We start from the raw sequence: 18,482 nt of genomic DNA on the forward strand, positions 1-18,482 counted from the left end.
TCCTACCCTGGGGGTGTTTAAGAGGAGGTTAGATGAACACCTTGCTGGGGTCATTTGACCCCAGTATTCTTTTCTGCTATGGCAGGGGGTCGGACTAGATGATCTACTCAGGTCCCTTCCGACCCTAGAAACTATGAAACTGTGACCCACACTCAGCTTCCTTGCGGTGGAGGACTTACCGGGGTTAGGCATCGCCCCTAACTCTCTGGCCGAGACCCCCATACAGCCTCTGACCCAACTACGGCCTCAGGCATCTGAAGACATACCTTGGCCTACTCCCAACTCCTGGGGTTCCTATTGTGCCCACTCTAGCGCCTCCACAACATGCCCCACCCTGGAGTCTTCTCATCATCCTCACAATCAACCACTCCCGGGGCTGGCCCTGGTGTTGCCCTTCAGGCTTGCACCCATTTCGGCCCTACTCATTGTGCCCCTGGGACTGCCCTTCCTGCCTACTCACGTTCAACCCTACTCTGTGTGGGGCCACCTACATCCCTGCCCTCTTAGGACTTTCACAACTCTGTACTCTTCCCTAGGGTCTCACTACACCGCCTTCCCTCAGGACCTTGGGGTGGACCATCCCTGTAGGCTAAGGTGCCTGGCCTACCACATGTACTCCCTGGGGTCTTGCACCCCACCCTTCCCAGGGGCTCAGGTGTTCGCAGGTGTGCCTGGCCCCGCTACCTCCTCCAAAGCCCACCTGAAGATGGGGACTGGGATTAAGATGCTCCTTTCACCGAGGAGGTAACTGGCTTGGCATTTCCTGGGGGCCCCCACTCCACTAGGAGCCCTACCAGGCCACCCTTCCCCAGCAGGGTGCAGTTTTAGTTCATGCCCAAGACAAAGAGCCTCCTGCTTATACCTGCTAGATGTCCCATGCAGTTCAGCCAGGCAATGTTTGTGCCTGGGCTGGCAGCAGCAAACTGCAGCCTTTATGTGCCTAGTGCCTTATATGCCCGGCTGTTTCCTGTTTCTGGCTGCCTAATGTGGCAGGCACCCAAAGGTGCACTGCCACAATCTGGTACATCTGGTACATATCTGGCACTGCCCATATATGGCATGCAGGGTCAGGCCAGCATGCCAGATTGCACCCTTAGACCAGCCCTGCATGCTGAGCCTGCACTGGTTACAGTAGACTAGCCCTGCAACACTCATTTGACCAATGGAGCCATGTAGGTTGAGCGTTCAGGGGCCACTACACTAGAATAAGTGACGTTGAGGTGGGTGCCTTGTGCCTAAAAGCTTCTCTAATTTCCCAATTATGCAGTTGGTTCAGTAAAAGATGTCATCCCCTTAAAAATCCCTGCCTCTCATGTCACTTCCTTTTCAATCTTTTTTTTTCTGAATGTGTAATATTTCTGAATTCCTCTTTTCTTCTGGAAAGACTAAATCTGCTTTTTATGCCGCAAACCTTTTGACAGTCTTTGGCCGTGTCCAGATGAGCGTGGGAGTTTGTTTCCCTGGGGACAAGTAGCAGCAGGACATCATGTACTGATGTTACTTGTCCCCAGGAAACACCCATGCCACACATCCTGTAGCATGCAGCAGATTACCCTGGGTGGGACAGCGGGGAGGTTGGGGCCAGCTGCTGCCATACCCCAGAATCTCCTGGGATCAACCCCTCTGCCCCCTGTGCTGCAAGGTAACAGCGCAGGGAATGCCCATACATGCAGTATGTGACACTGCAGACTGCACGTCCATGCTTGTCTGGATATGGCCTTACGGATAGAATTTGAGCTTAAGTTAAATAAGTGAGAAACATAAAGTTTCTTTACATCTAAAGCCCTTCAAATGTCTGTTTCTAATCAGAAGACACTCCATAATAAACTTTAATGGTGGTTGCACCTGAAGTGTAAAAATGTTGACCTGGCCATTGAATACCCCTCTTCTGTTTTTTATAGTAATTGACTCCTGTATTTTTTGTAATAGACGCCCCTGATTTTTCCTTCTGTCTGGACATAACTGTAATAGGTTGTTTGAAGGCAATTGTGTTGAGCTGCTTACATTTACTTCATAGATATCTTCTTGTAATTGCTGTTCTTTCAAGTGAACAGTGAATTAGATCACAAGAAGCTCCAATTCATTGTTCACCTGGCATAAGAGCAGTTGTGTAGCTGTTGGTGAAGTAGATAGATGTAAGCAGCAGGAGATTCCTTCAGCTTAATCGCTCTGTGGTGGAACGGGCTTAAACTCTATCACATACAAAACAGCCATCAGTCTGTTCTCCAGATTAGCTCCTATCAGTTCCACTGCTGCCACTGCAGCAGGTTACCTGTGCTCTGACCGTACTATTTGACTGGAACAGATGAATTGATGTCTAGCAAATTGAGACATCCAGAAGTTTATTCCGTCTTTGAGCCTGACTACCTAAAAAACCTACTGGTGTCCAGTTTGTAGTGCCCCATGTTTCCCTGTGGTAAGCCAGTTATACACAGTTTTGTAATGTGTAAAACTACAATAACTAAGAGAAGAATAAAGTCAGAACAATTTAATAAAATGCTTAAAATTTGCATTTATGTTAAATCTTGTACAGTCATCCCAGTAGTGTGGGAACATACTTTCCCTTTTCTCTTTCAGCCTATAGAAGGAGCCACAAACCTTCTCTTCCAACAAGTTTCCTGCCCTTCTGGGTTATCCCTGTCCCTTTTATAACCTGGCCTTAAGTGATTTGGAACCTTTTTATTAGGCAAAATGATCTTAACCCTGCTGCCTATGTGGTGGTGGGTTTTTTTTATTGAGTCGCTCATGATTTTACTCCTGTCACATAAGATCAACAGGATGTCTTGGATTATAACTTTTATTTCACAGCCAGAAATGATGTCTTTAGTTTTATGATTTTACAGAAGAAATTTACAATTTACAAAATGTGCCTGATCTAAGTGAGCAAAAAGCTTTTGGGGCTCTTGAGTTACCTTCTAATCTTCTAACAGTTGGTAAATTGATACCTTTTGTGTCTGAGGTATTGATTGATACATTTTGAAAATCTTCCTTTGGAAGCAGTTATTTAATTATCTAAAATAAGTTTGTTATTGATGCCTCATTACAGTTTAAATTTTATGCTGACAAGCATAATAACCATGGAATGTATTGACTGATTCATAGGTGAGGGAACACTCAACATTATTTGAGGTTTTATTTCTAATTTAGAAAGTACATTGAATGGTAAAGACTATCATGTTTATTTAAGACTTAAGTATCAAATATTGACATTTAGTGCACCTATTGTTCTGTGATTATGGTAGCACTTGTAATGATGACTATGGAAAAGAGCTTCTGAGTGTTTGAGTAGATTTTATAGAGCTTTTATCTTAAAACTCTAGGGATTGGGTACAAAGACTAAAGTGACACTATTGGTGTCTTAATACACCTGAAGAGACATTAGCAAGGGTAACAATTAACCTCATTTATATTTTCCTTATACTGCCCTTCTGATATCAGGGAAAGTATATCTTAAATCAGTGCTGCAGTTCTCATTTTGAAGATAAGAGTCCATTTTTCCTGCTGGGCTACACCAGACACAAGAAACTTTAGGTGTGCTTATTGCTCCATCCTATGGAGACCTTTGTACCTCAATTCTCTAACCATACTGTTGACAGGTAAGGCAAGAAGCTCATAGTTTACCCTCACTAAACAGAAGGCACACAATAGGTTTAATTTTAAGGAAGTCAACTTTGGTATCCTTTCAAATTAATTTTATAAACTTGGAATTAATTTTTCTATAAGATAATAGCGTTGTACCCTTTTGAAGTAGGTTATCAACGAGCCTTTTCACTTTGAATTACATTTTTTTTAGTTTCCGGCTATACAAATTTGCATGTCAGTGTGCTAGAATTGGGACTGTACTGGAAATTAATATAAACCAAAGAAATTGGTGTAGTTTAATCTAGTAAGCATTTTAATGATTCTTTGTACATTGTGTATAATACTTTTTCTTTATCTTTTCAGACTTGATGGCTTTTCTTTTGAGTAAGTATAAACCTTTCAGTAATTAGTTTTAATTCAGACTCTGAGAGAAGTACAATTTTTATATTGGGTTTTCTCTTGTAGTTTTTGGGTACAAACTAAGCTAGTATTGAGTCAGGTTTAGAAAGACTTACAAATCCACATACACTGTTTGCACCAGTTAAAGAATGTCTGCTTGTTTAGTTTAAATTTGTTCATCCTCTCTGTTTAGAGAGGCTGTTTGGGTTTGCCCAAATAAGAAAATTGTACTGGTTTAATCCCTTCCACAATGCGATCGCACGTATTTTGAAGTAAAGATATTTATACTGGTATAAAGAGAAGGGGAATATGCTATACCTGTATCAATTCCTTTATTTAATGTAAGTGTACACAGTAGTGTTGTTTAAAAATTTGGTTTGGTTTTAAAATATCTCACCTGAACAGTAAGTTAAGTTAGTATAAAAGTTGTATGTAAACCAAATTATTGGGTGTTTTTTTTTCTGTGTCCCCCTCCCCATTTTAATCTAAAAATATATTCATGCTAATTCTGTTGAGAGCTCTTTTAGTGGACAGTAGTGGAGGGAATCCAGGGATGATATGTTTGTGTTCCCTTTTGATTCCTCCTCTACTTAGTTTGCCAGCAAAGTCCTATCTGGCCTGACTTGACCTGGCATTGGCCCCTTCAGGCCAGTGATGGGAACTATCCTCCCCACATTGCCCCCAACCTTTCGAAGAATATTGACTGCAGACCCGCCAACCAGTATGGATACTTAACAAGCATTCTTTGGACATCTAGTCACTTGGCACACAAGTCCATACCCTTGTTGTCAAAATCCTATATCTGCTGTTGGTGTATAGTGACATTTGTGAAAGCAAGGGTTTCCTGCTTCAACTTAGAAAATATTTCAGAATGTTTGATTATATAGTTCACCTTTCAGAATATTTGATTATCTGCCAATCAATACAAGCTTAGCAGAGAACCTTTTATCATAGGTATCCCTTTATCTGAGTAGGAAAAGGATGAATGGAAGGAGGTATAATACAGAGAGAGGGTCAAGATTTCCTCGTTAGAAAGGAGGTAGCAGTTTCTGTCTGTGAATATATGTATGTACGTTGTCAGTCTGCAACTTGCGTAGACATTGAATTTTGTTAGAAGTCTTGTTAAGTTGTGCAACGCAAATGAAAACTCTTCAGTTTTGTGATTTCAGTATATTTAATTGGGTAGAAATAGGCCTTATTTATGGTAACTGAGTACTAAAACAGGTTAACAAATAAGCTGAAGCTACGTCTAGGAAACTTGAAACATGGGAAGTCTTTTTAGATCAAAGTATCATAGTAGCAGACAGTTCAGACATAATCCCTGCAGATTAAACCAGTTACTACCAGCTAGAATGATGTGAACTTCCTTGTGTGTATGTTGCTTTTTTTAAAAAAACATTAAAGGTGTTTGTTACACTGCTTCCTATTTTCTCTTTGTAATTATTATCACCCAGTCTCATATTTTCTTGGGGTATTTAATTAAATTTCCTTTTATTATCAACTGGACATTAAAAAGTAGACAGTTTTAAAGGCTACATTGTCCCTAGCCATTTTCAACTATGTAGTGGATTGAAGGAAGGTAAATCCTCACTCATACAGTTTTACTTAGCCAAGTAAAGTCTGTTCATATTGCAGGTCTAATTACAATTGCATGAGTGGGTGTTGGGGCTGGGGGATAGGATTAAGAGACTGCTTGCCTTTTGTGAATAGATGGATAGACAGGGGCAGAAAATAGAAGAAGGCTTGGCTATGCCTAGATCAGAAAAATTGGTTGATCTTGTGTGTTGGGAAGAATAAAATGCTCCCCAAAATGATAGTCCTAAGTAGCTTCCCCAACTTCTGAACAACTGAAGAGATATGGAGGGAGGGAAAGGTCCCATTGGGGCATAATGTTTTACTGCAACTCTTTCTAGAGTAGCATAGCTATGTAGCTTAGTTTTAGTTCAGCAGAAGGAGCTCTGTCTAGCCTTTCTCCATGACTGAAATGTGTTTGTAATTTATGATCATAGATAAGCATTCTGAACCATGATTTATTAGTCACATTATTTTTAAGACTTTATCTTGTGAAAGGTTTCATGACAAAAAGATGCACTAAATTCCCCAAAAAACCCGTTTAAAATTACTTGCCTGAGCCCTTCAGGCAGATGTCAAAAGAAAAATACCTCATTAGAAATTCTATTATGTATCAATTTTTGGGCTATTAAAAAAAGGATCTCTTGAAAAATGCAGTGATCAAAAAATAAGGGTAGCAAATTGCAACAGTTCACTGTGGGAAGAAGATCTGAAAAAAAATTAGTGGGAGGGAGCATAGGGAAATTGTGGTTAAATGAAGGTTTATCTGTAAAACAAGTAACATCATTTAAATATCTATTTCTTTTTGAAATTCTGAAGATGTCAGCAAACTCCATGAATTTTGTCTGTCTCATGGTACCAGAACGTCCTCTCTGGTACACTTTGGAGTTTACTGTTTCTAACTGTTTTTAGATGAACATTGAAACTAAGTTGTGTAAACTGAACATTATGCCTTCTGTATAAGAGAGGAAGGAATTTTGCAGTTAATTTTGAAGTTAACATAAAGCAACATAAAGGGGCTGTAGGTGGGGCTAATAGGATCATTTTTTTATTTTTGAGGCCCCAGTTTTCCAAAAGTAACTAGCGGTTTTGCATGTCTAATTTTTAATGACTTAAAAGTGGTCAGTTTCCAGAAAATGTGAGTAACCACCTCTAAAAATCAATTCCTTTTAAGGTATCAAGTTCAGCTTCTAGAAATCAATATCCTTTTTTCAAAAATATATTCACCAGTGGTTTTGATCTTTGCCAACCTGTGATGCATGAGAACAGACAGAAGGGGGAAAAACAATTGTAAAATCTGCTATACTATGTCTGCTACGCTAAACACTAGGCCTGTTTGATTGAAGTTAATTCAAACTTATTCTCAAGCAAATAATGCTGTTTGTTTGGGGAAATGGCATGTCATTTACAATTTCAGCATAAGTGATGCTAAGATGAAGCAGTTTCTTTGGGGAAGCCCCAGGATCAGTGTTCTTTGTTGGATTCACATAAAATAAAGGGAAATTCTTTAATGTGCTTGAATTTAAGTGAAAAATGGGGAAGTAATTATTATGCCACAGTCAAGAGCAAAGAAAAGAAAATTGACTGTAGAAGTATATTGTGCACCTGCTACACTGGCTTCTTAATAGGTATGAATGAACTGAAATCGCCATTTCATGGTTTTTGTGGAAAATGTTAAATTGAGCATTTTTCACAAAAATCAGAGAAATTCATGAAAGCAAGGAGCCCCACAAAAAAAAGGGAAAACAAAGACTCCGTGTAAAAATAAAAGATTTTTCTTCTGTCATCACCGTGGAAATTCCAGGTAATTCCTTAAAAGAAAGTAGTTAAAAGAAAGATGGTAGAATAGTATTCCCTCATGGAACAGAATTTGAAGCTTTTTACAAAACAGCTGCTTAGAAAGGCAAGGATTTTGTCTTGTGTCAGAATTATTAAGAATGACAGCCAGTATGGATGCAATTCTGAGAAGCGTATATGAATGTGATCAGCATACAGAAGTTTATATAAACACAGTAGTCACATAGCTGATAAACAAAACAATATGTTACTAAGACAATTTTAAAACCAGGTATCGGTTAAAAAAAAAAAATAGATGTCTAGGTGTACATCATTAAAATACTGATTAAATATTCCATGAGCACTAGCTCACAATTGAATTAAAAAGCAAACCTTAACTTGGGATATACTACTAGATTCCTATTAAAAGTGACAAAAGCAAAGACTTTAAAATAGGTGATGCTAACTGTGATGCCCTGAAATAAGAGATCAACAACAATTTTTTTTAGAAATATAAAGGGGAAAATTTTCTGTTTCCCTAATCTGTACCTGCAAACATCACACCAGAACATGAATACTAAGAGCTAAAAAAAAAAGAATTCTACACAGAATTAGAAGTAGCTTGCTCATTTTAATTTGAGGCCTCTGGCAGACGTTAAAATACTGACACATGTCGTACCGTGTCATGTATGCATGACAAGATGCATAATATTTGGGATGAGGCATAAAATTCTTCAGATTGCAATTGCATAACTACCAGGGCTGAACCAGAACCCAGGGCTGCCTTAGCTGAGCATCAAGACTGGACAACACCAGGTCCACGTGTGGTGTTTTAAAACCCTGATTCTGGGGTTCCCCCAAAGAAACTGCTTCATCTTGTATCACTTGTGCTGAAATTGTGAATGACATGCTATTTTCCCAAACAGGAACCTGAGATTAGAGAACCTCTCCCTGATCTCAGGTTCCCAGCAGCCTGGGCTTTTAAAAATTGTGTGCACAGCCCAGCTGCATGTGTAGTTCTTAAACCCAGGGCTACCTAGTGCCTAGTCCTACAGATCAGGATTAGGCAATTGTGTCCAGGATTCAGGGGCTGCCCCATGCCCAATCCTGATGCTTAGCAGAGCATCATGAATGAGCATGGGGTAGTCCCAGGTCCTGTTTTGGAATCTGGAGCTGTCCCATGCCTGGTCCTAGCGCTCAAATGAGCATTAACCTTAGGCATGGCGTAGATCTGGTCTGGGATGTTAAATGTGGAATGTCCTTGTGGCTGATCTGCTGTTTTATTGAGTCATAAATTGGCAGAATGTGTCTTATTACTATATATGGTGTGATTAACGCAATGATTGCACCATAAAGCTAGTGTCTGCCAGGTCCCTGAGTAACCTGAACTGACTATTAAACTGAACATGGAGAACTTTTGGCTGTTAGCTGAAGACCAACATTTGAAGACTTTGGAACTTTTTCAAATGGACTTTTTGGTAGTCAGTAATATGCTACTGAGTTTTTTTATTTCTTTCTGACTTACCAGTGCAAGTTGTTTGATAATGAATAAACATTTTAATGCTTTGGAGAGAAACCAGAAAGGACACATTAATAGACTAAAAAATACTGTCATACAACCGATGCTGTCAGATTGTAACTTTTTTTCCTATACAGCATGTCAAATATATAAGTTGGTTTGTTCTGGTGTAGGCAAAATTATTGTGAGATGGTTTCATCATTGCAATAGAAAAACCAAACAACTTCATACAGAGCCTTTATGATCTTTCATGTAGAATTTGTGCATATAACATTGTTTAAATACGTATTATGTTTGATTTCTTTAACAAGCATAAATAAATGCTTGTTTGATATAAGCTTTTGGTATTTAATAATCTTACTGAATTTTTGAAAGTTTTGCTCTGTTTTTTCAGGGAAGGTATGGATACAGATAAAGATGATCAGCATGGAAGGTACTATTTAATTTTTAAAATATACATTTCCAAGCATTTCATTAGGGATGTGAGAATTGTGGTGGTACTTACATCTGTAAATATTACTGAAATATTTGGGCCTCTATATATCTAAGAGTCATTGCTTGCGGTATTATAGCTTATTGTTACAGCTATTATAGAAGGTAATATGAGCCTTAGGGAGGATACTTTTCTGATTTAGAAATCACAATTTAGAGAAAAATATGCATGTTAAAATATGCTGGTTAAGGTATTTAGTGTATACAAAAGTATTGCTTTATAAACTGTGTAAGATATCCTTGAGTAAGGCAGGCAGCCATTTAAATTTTACAAATGACACCTATAATTTGCGATATCCCACTAGTTTCAAAATTAAAGGAACTATTTAAACAGATTTTAGAATGCCTGCTGTTTTGTGAAGGGACAGCTTTCTCTTAACTTTCTGGATCTCACCATAGCAACCTTGAAATTGACAGGACAATGCTAATATTATAGTGTGTGACTGAAAGAGGCTTGGAGAATTCACTGCCCACCCTCCACGTTAAGTGATTTTGTTTTGATTGCCAGAGACAATATGCGACTCGCACTGTATTCAAAAATATGACTCTCTAATGTAACTTCCTTCCCAGCAGGTTGGAATACACAGACCAACAAGGCAGGATAAAAAATGCAAGGTGAACTATTTTATTTCTTAACAAAGTTAATAAGTTACTTAGTAAGTTTAATATTAAAAAAATACTATTTCAAGTTTAGTATGTTAGGCACAATTTGCATATATTGCTAGTTTTCAAACTCAGATCTGTCTTCCCATGTTTGATTTTTCACACATTTTGCAGTCTGAAAGATTTGTTCTTCTATAAGCTGTATGAAATTTTATTAAACAAAAGTTAGATATTTTTATTTTCCTTAAATTATACAGTTTAACTAAGAATTCCCATTAACACAGCGTAGGTATTGGGTGGCTAATTTCCTGTGCCTTGCACCCAATTATTCCACGTTATAAGTGCTAATTTAATATTGCAGTGACAGCTGTGTATCATTCTAGCATTAACAGGGTATACAGTGCTAAAAATCAAAAAGCCATAGGGCATGTACTATGAAAAAAAAATCTTTGAATTTTAAAAGTGGACTATCAACAGGCACATATGATGCCCAGCACACTCTTCTTAGGTAAAAGGGGGGCTAAGGGTGTCTTCCAAAATATTTTTAATGGTAATCTACAGAATTGGCTGTGACCTGTGAAGATCCTTGCCCTACAGTCCCAAAGGAACTGCAGGACAAAGCAGCAGGATTTGTCTCTGGGCTGCCAGATATGGCAAAAGTAAACTTCAAGGCAGAAGGAGCTACTTATCCCCTCCACATAGGAACCATGCTAACCTGAATTGGGTTGTAACATTTCCATTAAAATAATGGCATGATTTGGATCAGTCTCTGGTCTCAACCAGTGGTATGTCCTGCCATGGACATGTGGCATGGCAGGAGACATGACTATTGAGACTGGGGATCAGGGCCCATCCCATCACAGTATTTTAATGTCTGCTGGAGCCAGAGTTATGCACAGGAATAATGTTTAACCATTAGCATTTGTACAACTGCTTGTGCAAGTGCAGCCTTAAAACCATGAACAAAGGTTGCAGGATGGGAACTACAATCTACTGTTTTAATTAAGTATCGTCTTTTCATTTGTTTTTTTCACAGTTCAGAATTTCATAACACTCTTCAATACTATTATTATTTTTATTTTTTCCTATTGTGTAGGGAAGCTCATAGTCAAATTGAAAAAAGACGTCGAGATAAAATGAACAGTTTTATTGATGAGTTGGCATCTTTGGTGCCAACTTGCAATGCTATGTCCCGAAAACTAGATAAACTTACTGTACTAAGGATGGCTGTTCAGCATATGAAAACTTTACGAGGTGAGTAACAAAACTTTTTGCCTTTGTCCCACGTTGAACGATGAGGAGTTTAGAGCTTACAGACTGCAAGAATGATGCATGTGTCTTGGCATGATCATCACCACACTTTCCACAGAGTCTCGAATCCCTCTTGGATTACTCATGCTTCTGGTACAAATTTGACACTGCTTTGACAGCATTCATTTGAGCCAATAGTGAGGACTAAAAACAGACTCTGAGACCTGGCTTATTAAAGGCAACATAAAGGTTGCAGTTAAGCTGTGCAGAAGGCAGTAAATCCAAAAGCAAATTTTCTACAGGAAAGAAAAGACAGCCACATGGCACATATTGAAAACTGTAGGGAAGCAGAATCCATCCTCTCTAAGTCTAGGATCATTTTGACAGGACTCCATGGCTTATGAGTTGGAATAGCATCTACTGATTTTCTATATCATTGAAATGAGCTGTTAATCTCTGGATCCACCCAACTGTTCCTCCAAGACATCCTCTTTAACCCAGTCCCTAATTGCCCATGTGGGCCAGAACAGAGGCCTCCGTGTGACACACAATTTATGCCATGCAGGACTTACATGGTCTGAAGATCTTATGCCAGCTTTGTGCCCCTGGATGAATTTCACCAATGATGCACATCTTACAAAACAGCTTTCACTAGAAAACAAGACTGCGAAAAGCTGCAAGTATGAAATGTGACAGAGTTAATGATTCTGTAGGAATGCTAACATCTGCATTTCCAGATTTGTATGGTTAACTTTCATATCATCTATGCAAGTATTTAACATTTAACCATCTCTAAGAAAAGAAAGAAAGGGAAGAAGGTTGAAGATAAACGAGTACTAATTATGCTACAGTTCTGTAAAGTGGAAAACAGTTACATCTAGAGTACTTTTTTGTGGAATAACAGTTCCAAACTTACCCTTATATTAATGTAGACACAGAACAAAATGATTGCAGTTTACCTTTTGAATTTTGATTTTTGAAGATAGTTCATTGGTGTTCAGTTTCTACCTGGTTAGCTGTTTAAGTTATTCATGTACAAGATACAGACTTTTTTTTTTAATCGGGAAAGTTCCATATAAATTAAATGCTATGTTAACTGGATGGGGAAGCAGCTTTTTGGCCAAACTTTCAGAGATATCCCATTTTTCTTCAGGTGGTATGGGCCTCTTCTACTCTAAAAAAAACAATATCGGAGATAATTAATGGCTGCTTAAAACAAAATTAGAGGCTCTCCTAGAACCCAGCTATCATGTTTGTTGCTGTTACATACTAGGATTATGGTAGATCTCTGATGATTTAAGAAGATGGCCTGCTTTTTTTTCCTGTGGATAGGGTGAAAAATAATATTTTGACATTCAGAAATCAGTTAGGAATCCCAAATATTGATTTGACTGCAGAAGTGTTGGAGTTCAACTACTATATAATATATACACACACACACACACACATACATACATATATGCACAATCAAAATACTTAAGTAATGTCTATTATTGCAGTAAATGTGGCAATCTCTACTATCTTATGAAATTAGTTATCTGTTATACACATTCTGTGTTTCCCTGTTGAGTTTTTAATTGCCATATGTCTGGATAATAGGGGTAAGTGCAAGGGTGCTGTGAAATGGTTATTAAGAACTGAGAGGGAAAGGTAAAATGATGACAGATAATCCTTGTATAAGCAGCTTTGAAGGAGTTGTGGTAAGTGGTTGGCTCCAGTCACCCTAGAACAGGGGTGGGCAAAATGCAGCCCGGGGGCCGGATGCGGCCTGCCAAGCCATTCTATCTGGCTTGTGGGGTCCCTAAAGAATTTAGAAAATTAATGTTTATCTGCCCTGGGCTGCCTGTCTTGCAGCCCTCGATGGCTTGCCAAAACTCAGTAAGCGGCCCTCTGCCCAAAATAATTGCCTGCCCCTGCCCTAGAATGTAGGGTCCTTTCCAAGGCTAAACTACAGTTCAGAGGAGACCAGAAGTTTCAGGCATTACCAAGGGTGCAGTTTGGCTCAGCTAACAGAGGCTGATAGGCTGAGGAGATTTGCCTGAAGAGAGCAAGCAGTAGACGCTTTTTCTTCCAACTCAGACATGGCATGTATGAGACCTTTGTGGGGTATGGATAAAAAGTTAAGCTTTAGATATAAAAATATGCCTGCAGAACACTATCTTATATAGTTTCTTTTACCCCTTGACCCTGGACGCATCTACATAAGATGTTTTACTTGAAGTAAGAGCAAATTACTGCGTAGTAAGCATCAACATGTACATGTGCAGACGCTTAATGTGCAGTAATGTGCTCTACTCACAAGTAAATTTGCTACCTGTAAATTCAAGTTACTGCACAGTATGGCAGGTATAGACAGCTGACTGGGAGCGAACTTTTTCCCAGTCAGGTAGGTAGCAGGGGGCAGGAGATTTCTCCCTGACTCTGGAAGCTGCCCCCACTCTGCGATCATGGAGCTTGGGCTGGGAATAGGCTGGGAGTTTGTTACCAGCCTAAGCTCCACGATCATATTCATGGGAACTCCCTGGAGGCTGGGATCTGTCCCTGAATGGGACAGTTTGCAGGCTGTACAGGGAGGTCTGTGCATGCAGCCTGGAGGTGGCTGGGGACTGCCCTGTTTCGGGCAGGCCCCAGCCAGCTCCAGGCTGCACATGCAGACTTTCCCACGCAGCCTGAGGCTGGCTGGGAACTGTCTTGGTCAGGGCCAGATTTTAGCCCTGTGCCCTGATCAGGTGATTGAGGCACAGGGCTTGGAATCAACTGCAGATGGGGCGAGGGGAGATGGCATTGTCCCTGTCCTTGCAGCTGGCAGCTCCCAGGAGTAGGAAATGATCTCCCAGCCCCTGCCAGAAGACAGCTGCCTCCTGGCCCCATGCTCCTTGCCAGCTCCTAGAGCTCCCCCTGGCTGTCACAGGGGCCAGGGCAGGGCCGGAATGGGCAGGAGCAAACTGCTGCCAGGAGAAGCAAATCTGCTTCTTCATCCCCGCACACTTCACCCTGGCCAGGGTGAGTTCACTCTAGAGAAATTTCCTCAAGGATAGACGTACCCCCTGTGTACTTTGTACCACTGCATGAAGAAATAAATGGCGCTTTGTTTAGAGAACCTGTTCTTCAGTCACTTTTTTATCAGCTAATGTCATGGGCTCCCAAAAATACATAGTTATAATCTGCAGTTGTCGGGTTTAGTACCCAGGAGACCTTAACCTGTGTTCTTGTTTAAGAGGGGGTTAGTTGTGGGTTTCCTCTGTAGGAGTGAGAGAAACTTAGGCCTGACACCCATGAGAGTGCATGCAGTGACACCTTGAGAAGGGTTAGTGATAAAGTTAGCACAGTATACGTGGCACTGAATTTATGAAAGCATCCTCCAATTACCAAGTGCCTAAGGTAGAAAGATTCATTATCTGTTAAATTGCTGTTATCATCTCTCAGCTTGCTAAAGGATCCAAAATCTTGTGCTATTTTGAATCAGTAAGCCTGTCATTATCTAGTTCAGGGGTGGGCAAAATGTGGCCCAGGGGCTGGATGTGGCCCGCCAGGCCATTCTATCTGGCCTGCAGGGCCCCTGAAAAATTTAGGAAATTAATATTTATCTGCCCTGGGCTGCCTGTCGTGTGGCCCTCAATGGCTTGTCAAAACTCAGTAAGTGGCCCTCTGCCCTAAATAACTGCCTGCCCCTGATCTAGTTGCTTCCCAGGTTACCCATGTAACTCAATTTTGCCTTTCCAAAGTGAATATCATCTGAGGGATTACTTTTGGAAAAGATATAGCATGCATTGGTATCATTGGAAGCTGCCTCACATACAGAGCTAGTGTTATAGCCTCAAAGCTTGTCCTTTGCCTCTGCTTGATGCTTCCAGATAATGCCATAGTAATGGTCAGTTTTATGAAATGAACACATCCTCTATTAAATGGTTTGCAATTCCTAATTCATTTCACGTAAGTCACTACATAGAAATTAGATAGTCATAACTTTGAGTCATAGTTGACCGTGTCTTAGATCCAAGAAATAGAACATCACTATAATTTTTCGATGTTCCTCTAATATAGAGAGCGGACTTGGATAGGACACATTTGAAAAACCTTTTTTAGGAGGAGGAACGTTCTTATTTTTCAAAGGATATTCAGTGTTTAAAACTACTGTGTGTTTGTTCTTTTTTATGTTTTCTTGCCAGTGTGCATTCTTTTCCAAGTTGTCCTCATCAGAGTTCCACGTGATATAAAAAATAGTTGAAGCTAAAACATGTCTGAAAAAAATACAAGTGCACCACAAAATACTGACAAAGAAAAGTTTGTAAAATTGTGCTGTCAAAGGATGTGCATTATCAAGTTTAAGTGGTCTGTTAACTTTTTTTTTCTTTTAAGGTGCCACAAATCCATATACAGAAGCAAACTACAAACCTGCTTTTCTATCAGACGATGAATTAAAACATCTTATTCTCAGGGTATGTTTTAAATTTTAAAAGCAAAATTTAAAATTTGCGGTGTGGGGATTTTAAAAATCTCTTTGAATTCAGTATTTGCAGAAAGACCTGAATTGTCTTTAGCAAGATAGGGAGCAGCCTGAGACGCAAAGATGATGATGAAATCATGCATCTGCACTTGAAATCAGTGAAACCTGAAGCTGCTTAACACCTTTTTCAAACTAGAGGTTTCAGGATGGCCACATGAAGACTGATGCACTGAAATTTAGTGGCCCTTTAAAATATATTTCAGCTTTAAAAATTAACTGACTAGGCTTGCCGTGTTTTAGCGATTTCTTTTAAATCACCCAGTGCAGGATACGCATTAAGTTTATGAAGTACTGGAACAGCTTAGATTGGCATAAAGTTACAAAGTTATGACCATATCCCACGTGTATAGGTGTTCATGTTCTGTTGAATTAAATGAAACAATGCATGTGCCAGAAATGCACAAGTATATAAGTATCTGCAGGATCTGGGCTATACTTGATTTTCAAGAGAAGTAAAACATATTTAATATGGAATAGATATAGTTCAAATATAAGCTTCTTTACTGATTCTTTTAAATGGATGTAGTATTATTCAATAAGAAATGGGCTTTTTCTGTTAATAAATTACCTTTTAAATTCTTGGCATTGAAAAGGAAAAACGATGCCAAAAATCTTCAAATTACACAGAGTCCAAGATTTTATCATAACTTCATGTCTTTCATTCTGATTCAGTTATTTCTATAACTTCAAGTAGATCAGTACTAACATAGAAATCCTACTGTACCTCCCAAAGTGCAACTAAAAGTTAAAAAGTTGTAATAAAGTTTTTTGATTTGGTAATTTCCATATCTTTCCTAATTAGGCAGCAGATGGATTTCTTTTTGTTGTGGGCTGTGACAGAGGGAAGATATTGTTTGTATCAGAATCTGTCTTCAAGATCCTCAACTACAGTCAGGTATTCTTCATTGTGATAACTGTGGACAGACCTTAAGAAACTGAATTTTTTTTTTGCTTATATATCCAAACTTGGGGGCATTTTTCTGAATTACAATAACAGTCTAACTTATTTAAGAAATCTAGTACTACCTCTTTTCTGTTGGAAAAACATCTTCCTTTGGTTGGACTGATTCTGGCTTTAGCTGGACCCAGGAAAAGCTGAGGTGCCCTTGAGCTATTTTGCAACTAAGAAATCAAGTTGAATTACATTGGAGTAATGTTATCGAATGTTCAGGTAAAGCCTTGGAGTAACATTATCAAACATGCATACCTGTGTTAGGCTTCTGATAGGTTTTGAAAATGGGGCTTGTTGCCCTTTTGGAAATGTTCCCTTTGTTCTCTACTTGTTTACATACAGGGTTGCTGTTAACATTGGCCACATACAGGTGTTACATTTCTGTTGAGAGAACCATTGTTGTTTTGGTAGAAATGACAAACTTACAAGTGTTCACTCAGCTTATCCAAAGGAAACATACCCCTCCTAGGAAAAAGATCTTCCAGATGTCAACCTGGAAGATTTTTTTCTCTTGCAAGAGTGAATGCTTGTACACTCCCCTCTCAGTCTGATCAGAGAGCAAGGTGAAAAAGTGGGCCAGTGCTCCCCACACTTCCCCAGACTGAGGACTGCCTGATTGGTGGAATGGCTGGGGAAGGCAGTACCATGCTTCTCCAGTCCTCTCTGGATCAGTGCAGGAGACTGGAACAGGAGGGCAAAGGCCCCAACCTGCTTTCCTGACTGGGATTCCTGGTCTGAAGTACGGGGGGGTGGGGCCATGCTGTTCAGTTCACTTAGCTCATGGTGCCCAGGAGCCAGTCAAAGGAGCAGTCACTCTTTGCTGTCCCACCGTCTCCCCAGTCTGGTGAAAATGGGGGTAGGGGGTGGCTGCAGGATGGACATTTATATGTTCCCCCTCCCAGAAAGATTTCTACTTGTGAAAATTTCTCAGAAGTTTCCACTGGTAGAAATAAACACCTGTTTGTGGCCACTGTAGCAGGTAACACAAATAATAATCTTTAAAATCAGTTTTCTAACAGATTTATGTGCTTGAGTTCTGCAGTGGCTGATTGGGGAGCAGAAAATACTAGTATAAAAAGGAGTGCTTTCTCTAATAGATGAGGAAGTCAATGAAAGTAGAAATTTCTTCTATGCATCCATCTATTAACGTAAGGCAAATATAACCGGCACTAGGCATACTAAATGCAGGTTTAATGTATACGTAACATGCGGCTTAACTTTTAACAAAGGCTTATCTGATCTTCAGTTAACAGATCTGTAAAAAGAAACTTCTACTTCCCTTTACTGATTTTTAACTCATGCATTTATTTAATGTTTGCAGAATGATTTGATTGGGCAGAGTTTATTTGACTACCTTCATCCTAAAGATATTGCCAAAGTTAAAGAGCAGCTCTCTTCTTCTGATGCTGCTCCCCGAGAGAGGCTCATAGATGCAAAAAGTGAGTATATATTTCTTTGGAATTGTTAGGGTACCTGGACTAACTTTTTAGTATTTCTTTTTATTATCCAGATAATGAAAAGGTGGTTATTATTATCACTTCTGCCATGTCTTCTAACTGAGGATCTAACTATTAACAAAGTTAAAAAAATACATATTGTATACTTGTATTATACCCATTTTAGAAACCAAGACATTGAACTACAGACAGGGCAGGTGTCTGTCTTAAAGCTGTACAATATTTGATGGAGCTAGGAATAGGATTCTGTCTTGTACAGTTAGCCACAAGACCATTTTTGCACAATTATTATAGGTAAAGGTCACTTTATTAATTCTAACATATTTTTCAAAGGGTTTTGAAAAATGTGATGCTTGGGCAGCTGTTAACCTC

At 39.4% G+C, this 18,482-nt stretch overlaps 1 protein-coding gene across 4 annotated transcripts in view; it reads left to right on the forward strand.

The window, feature by feature from the left end:
- Positions 1-18,482, forward strand: part of ARNTL (aryl hydrocarbon receptor nuclear translocator like) — an 84,747-nt gene that overhangs the window by 43,192 nt on the left and 23,073 nt on the right. For 3 of the 4 annotated variants that reach the window (XM_019551477.1, XM_019551476.1, XM_019551475.1), the window contains exons 4-10: positions 3,946-3,966; positions 9,243-9,281; positions 9,911-9,955; positions 11,040-11,197; positions 15,554-15,633; positions 16,504-16,596; positions 17,975-18,092. In XM_019551477.1, the coding sequence (XP_019407022.1) occupies positions 3,946-3,966; positions 9,243-9,281; positions 9,911-9,955; positions 11,040-11,197; positions 15,554-15,633; positions 16,504-16,596; positions 17,975-18,092 (554 nt within the window). The remainder of the gene's footprint in view (positions 1-3,945; positions 3,967-9,242; positions 9,282-9,910; positions 9,956-11,039; positions 11,198-15,553; positions 15,634-16,503; positions 16,597-17,974; positions 18,093-18,482) is intronic. The other variant, XM_019551478.1, reaches the window with a different exon arrangement.

Source organism: Crocodylus porosus, unplaced genomic scaffold (assembly GCF_001723895.1).
Source record: "Crocodylus porosus isolate Cpor-Errol unplaced genomic scaffold, CroPor_comp1, whole genome shotgun sequence".
Taxonomy (NCBI): domain Eukaryota; kingdom Metazoa; phylum Chordata; order Crocodylia; family Crocodylidae; genus Crocodylus; species Crocodylus porosus.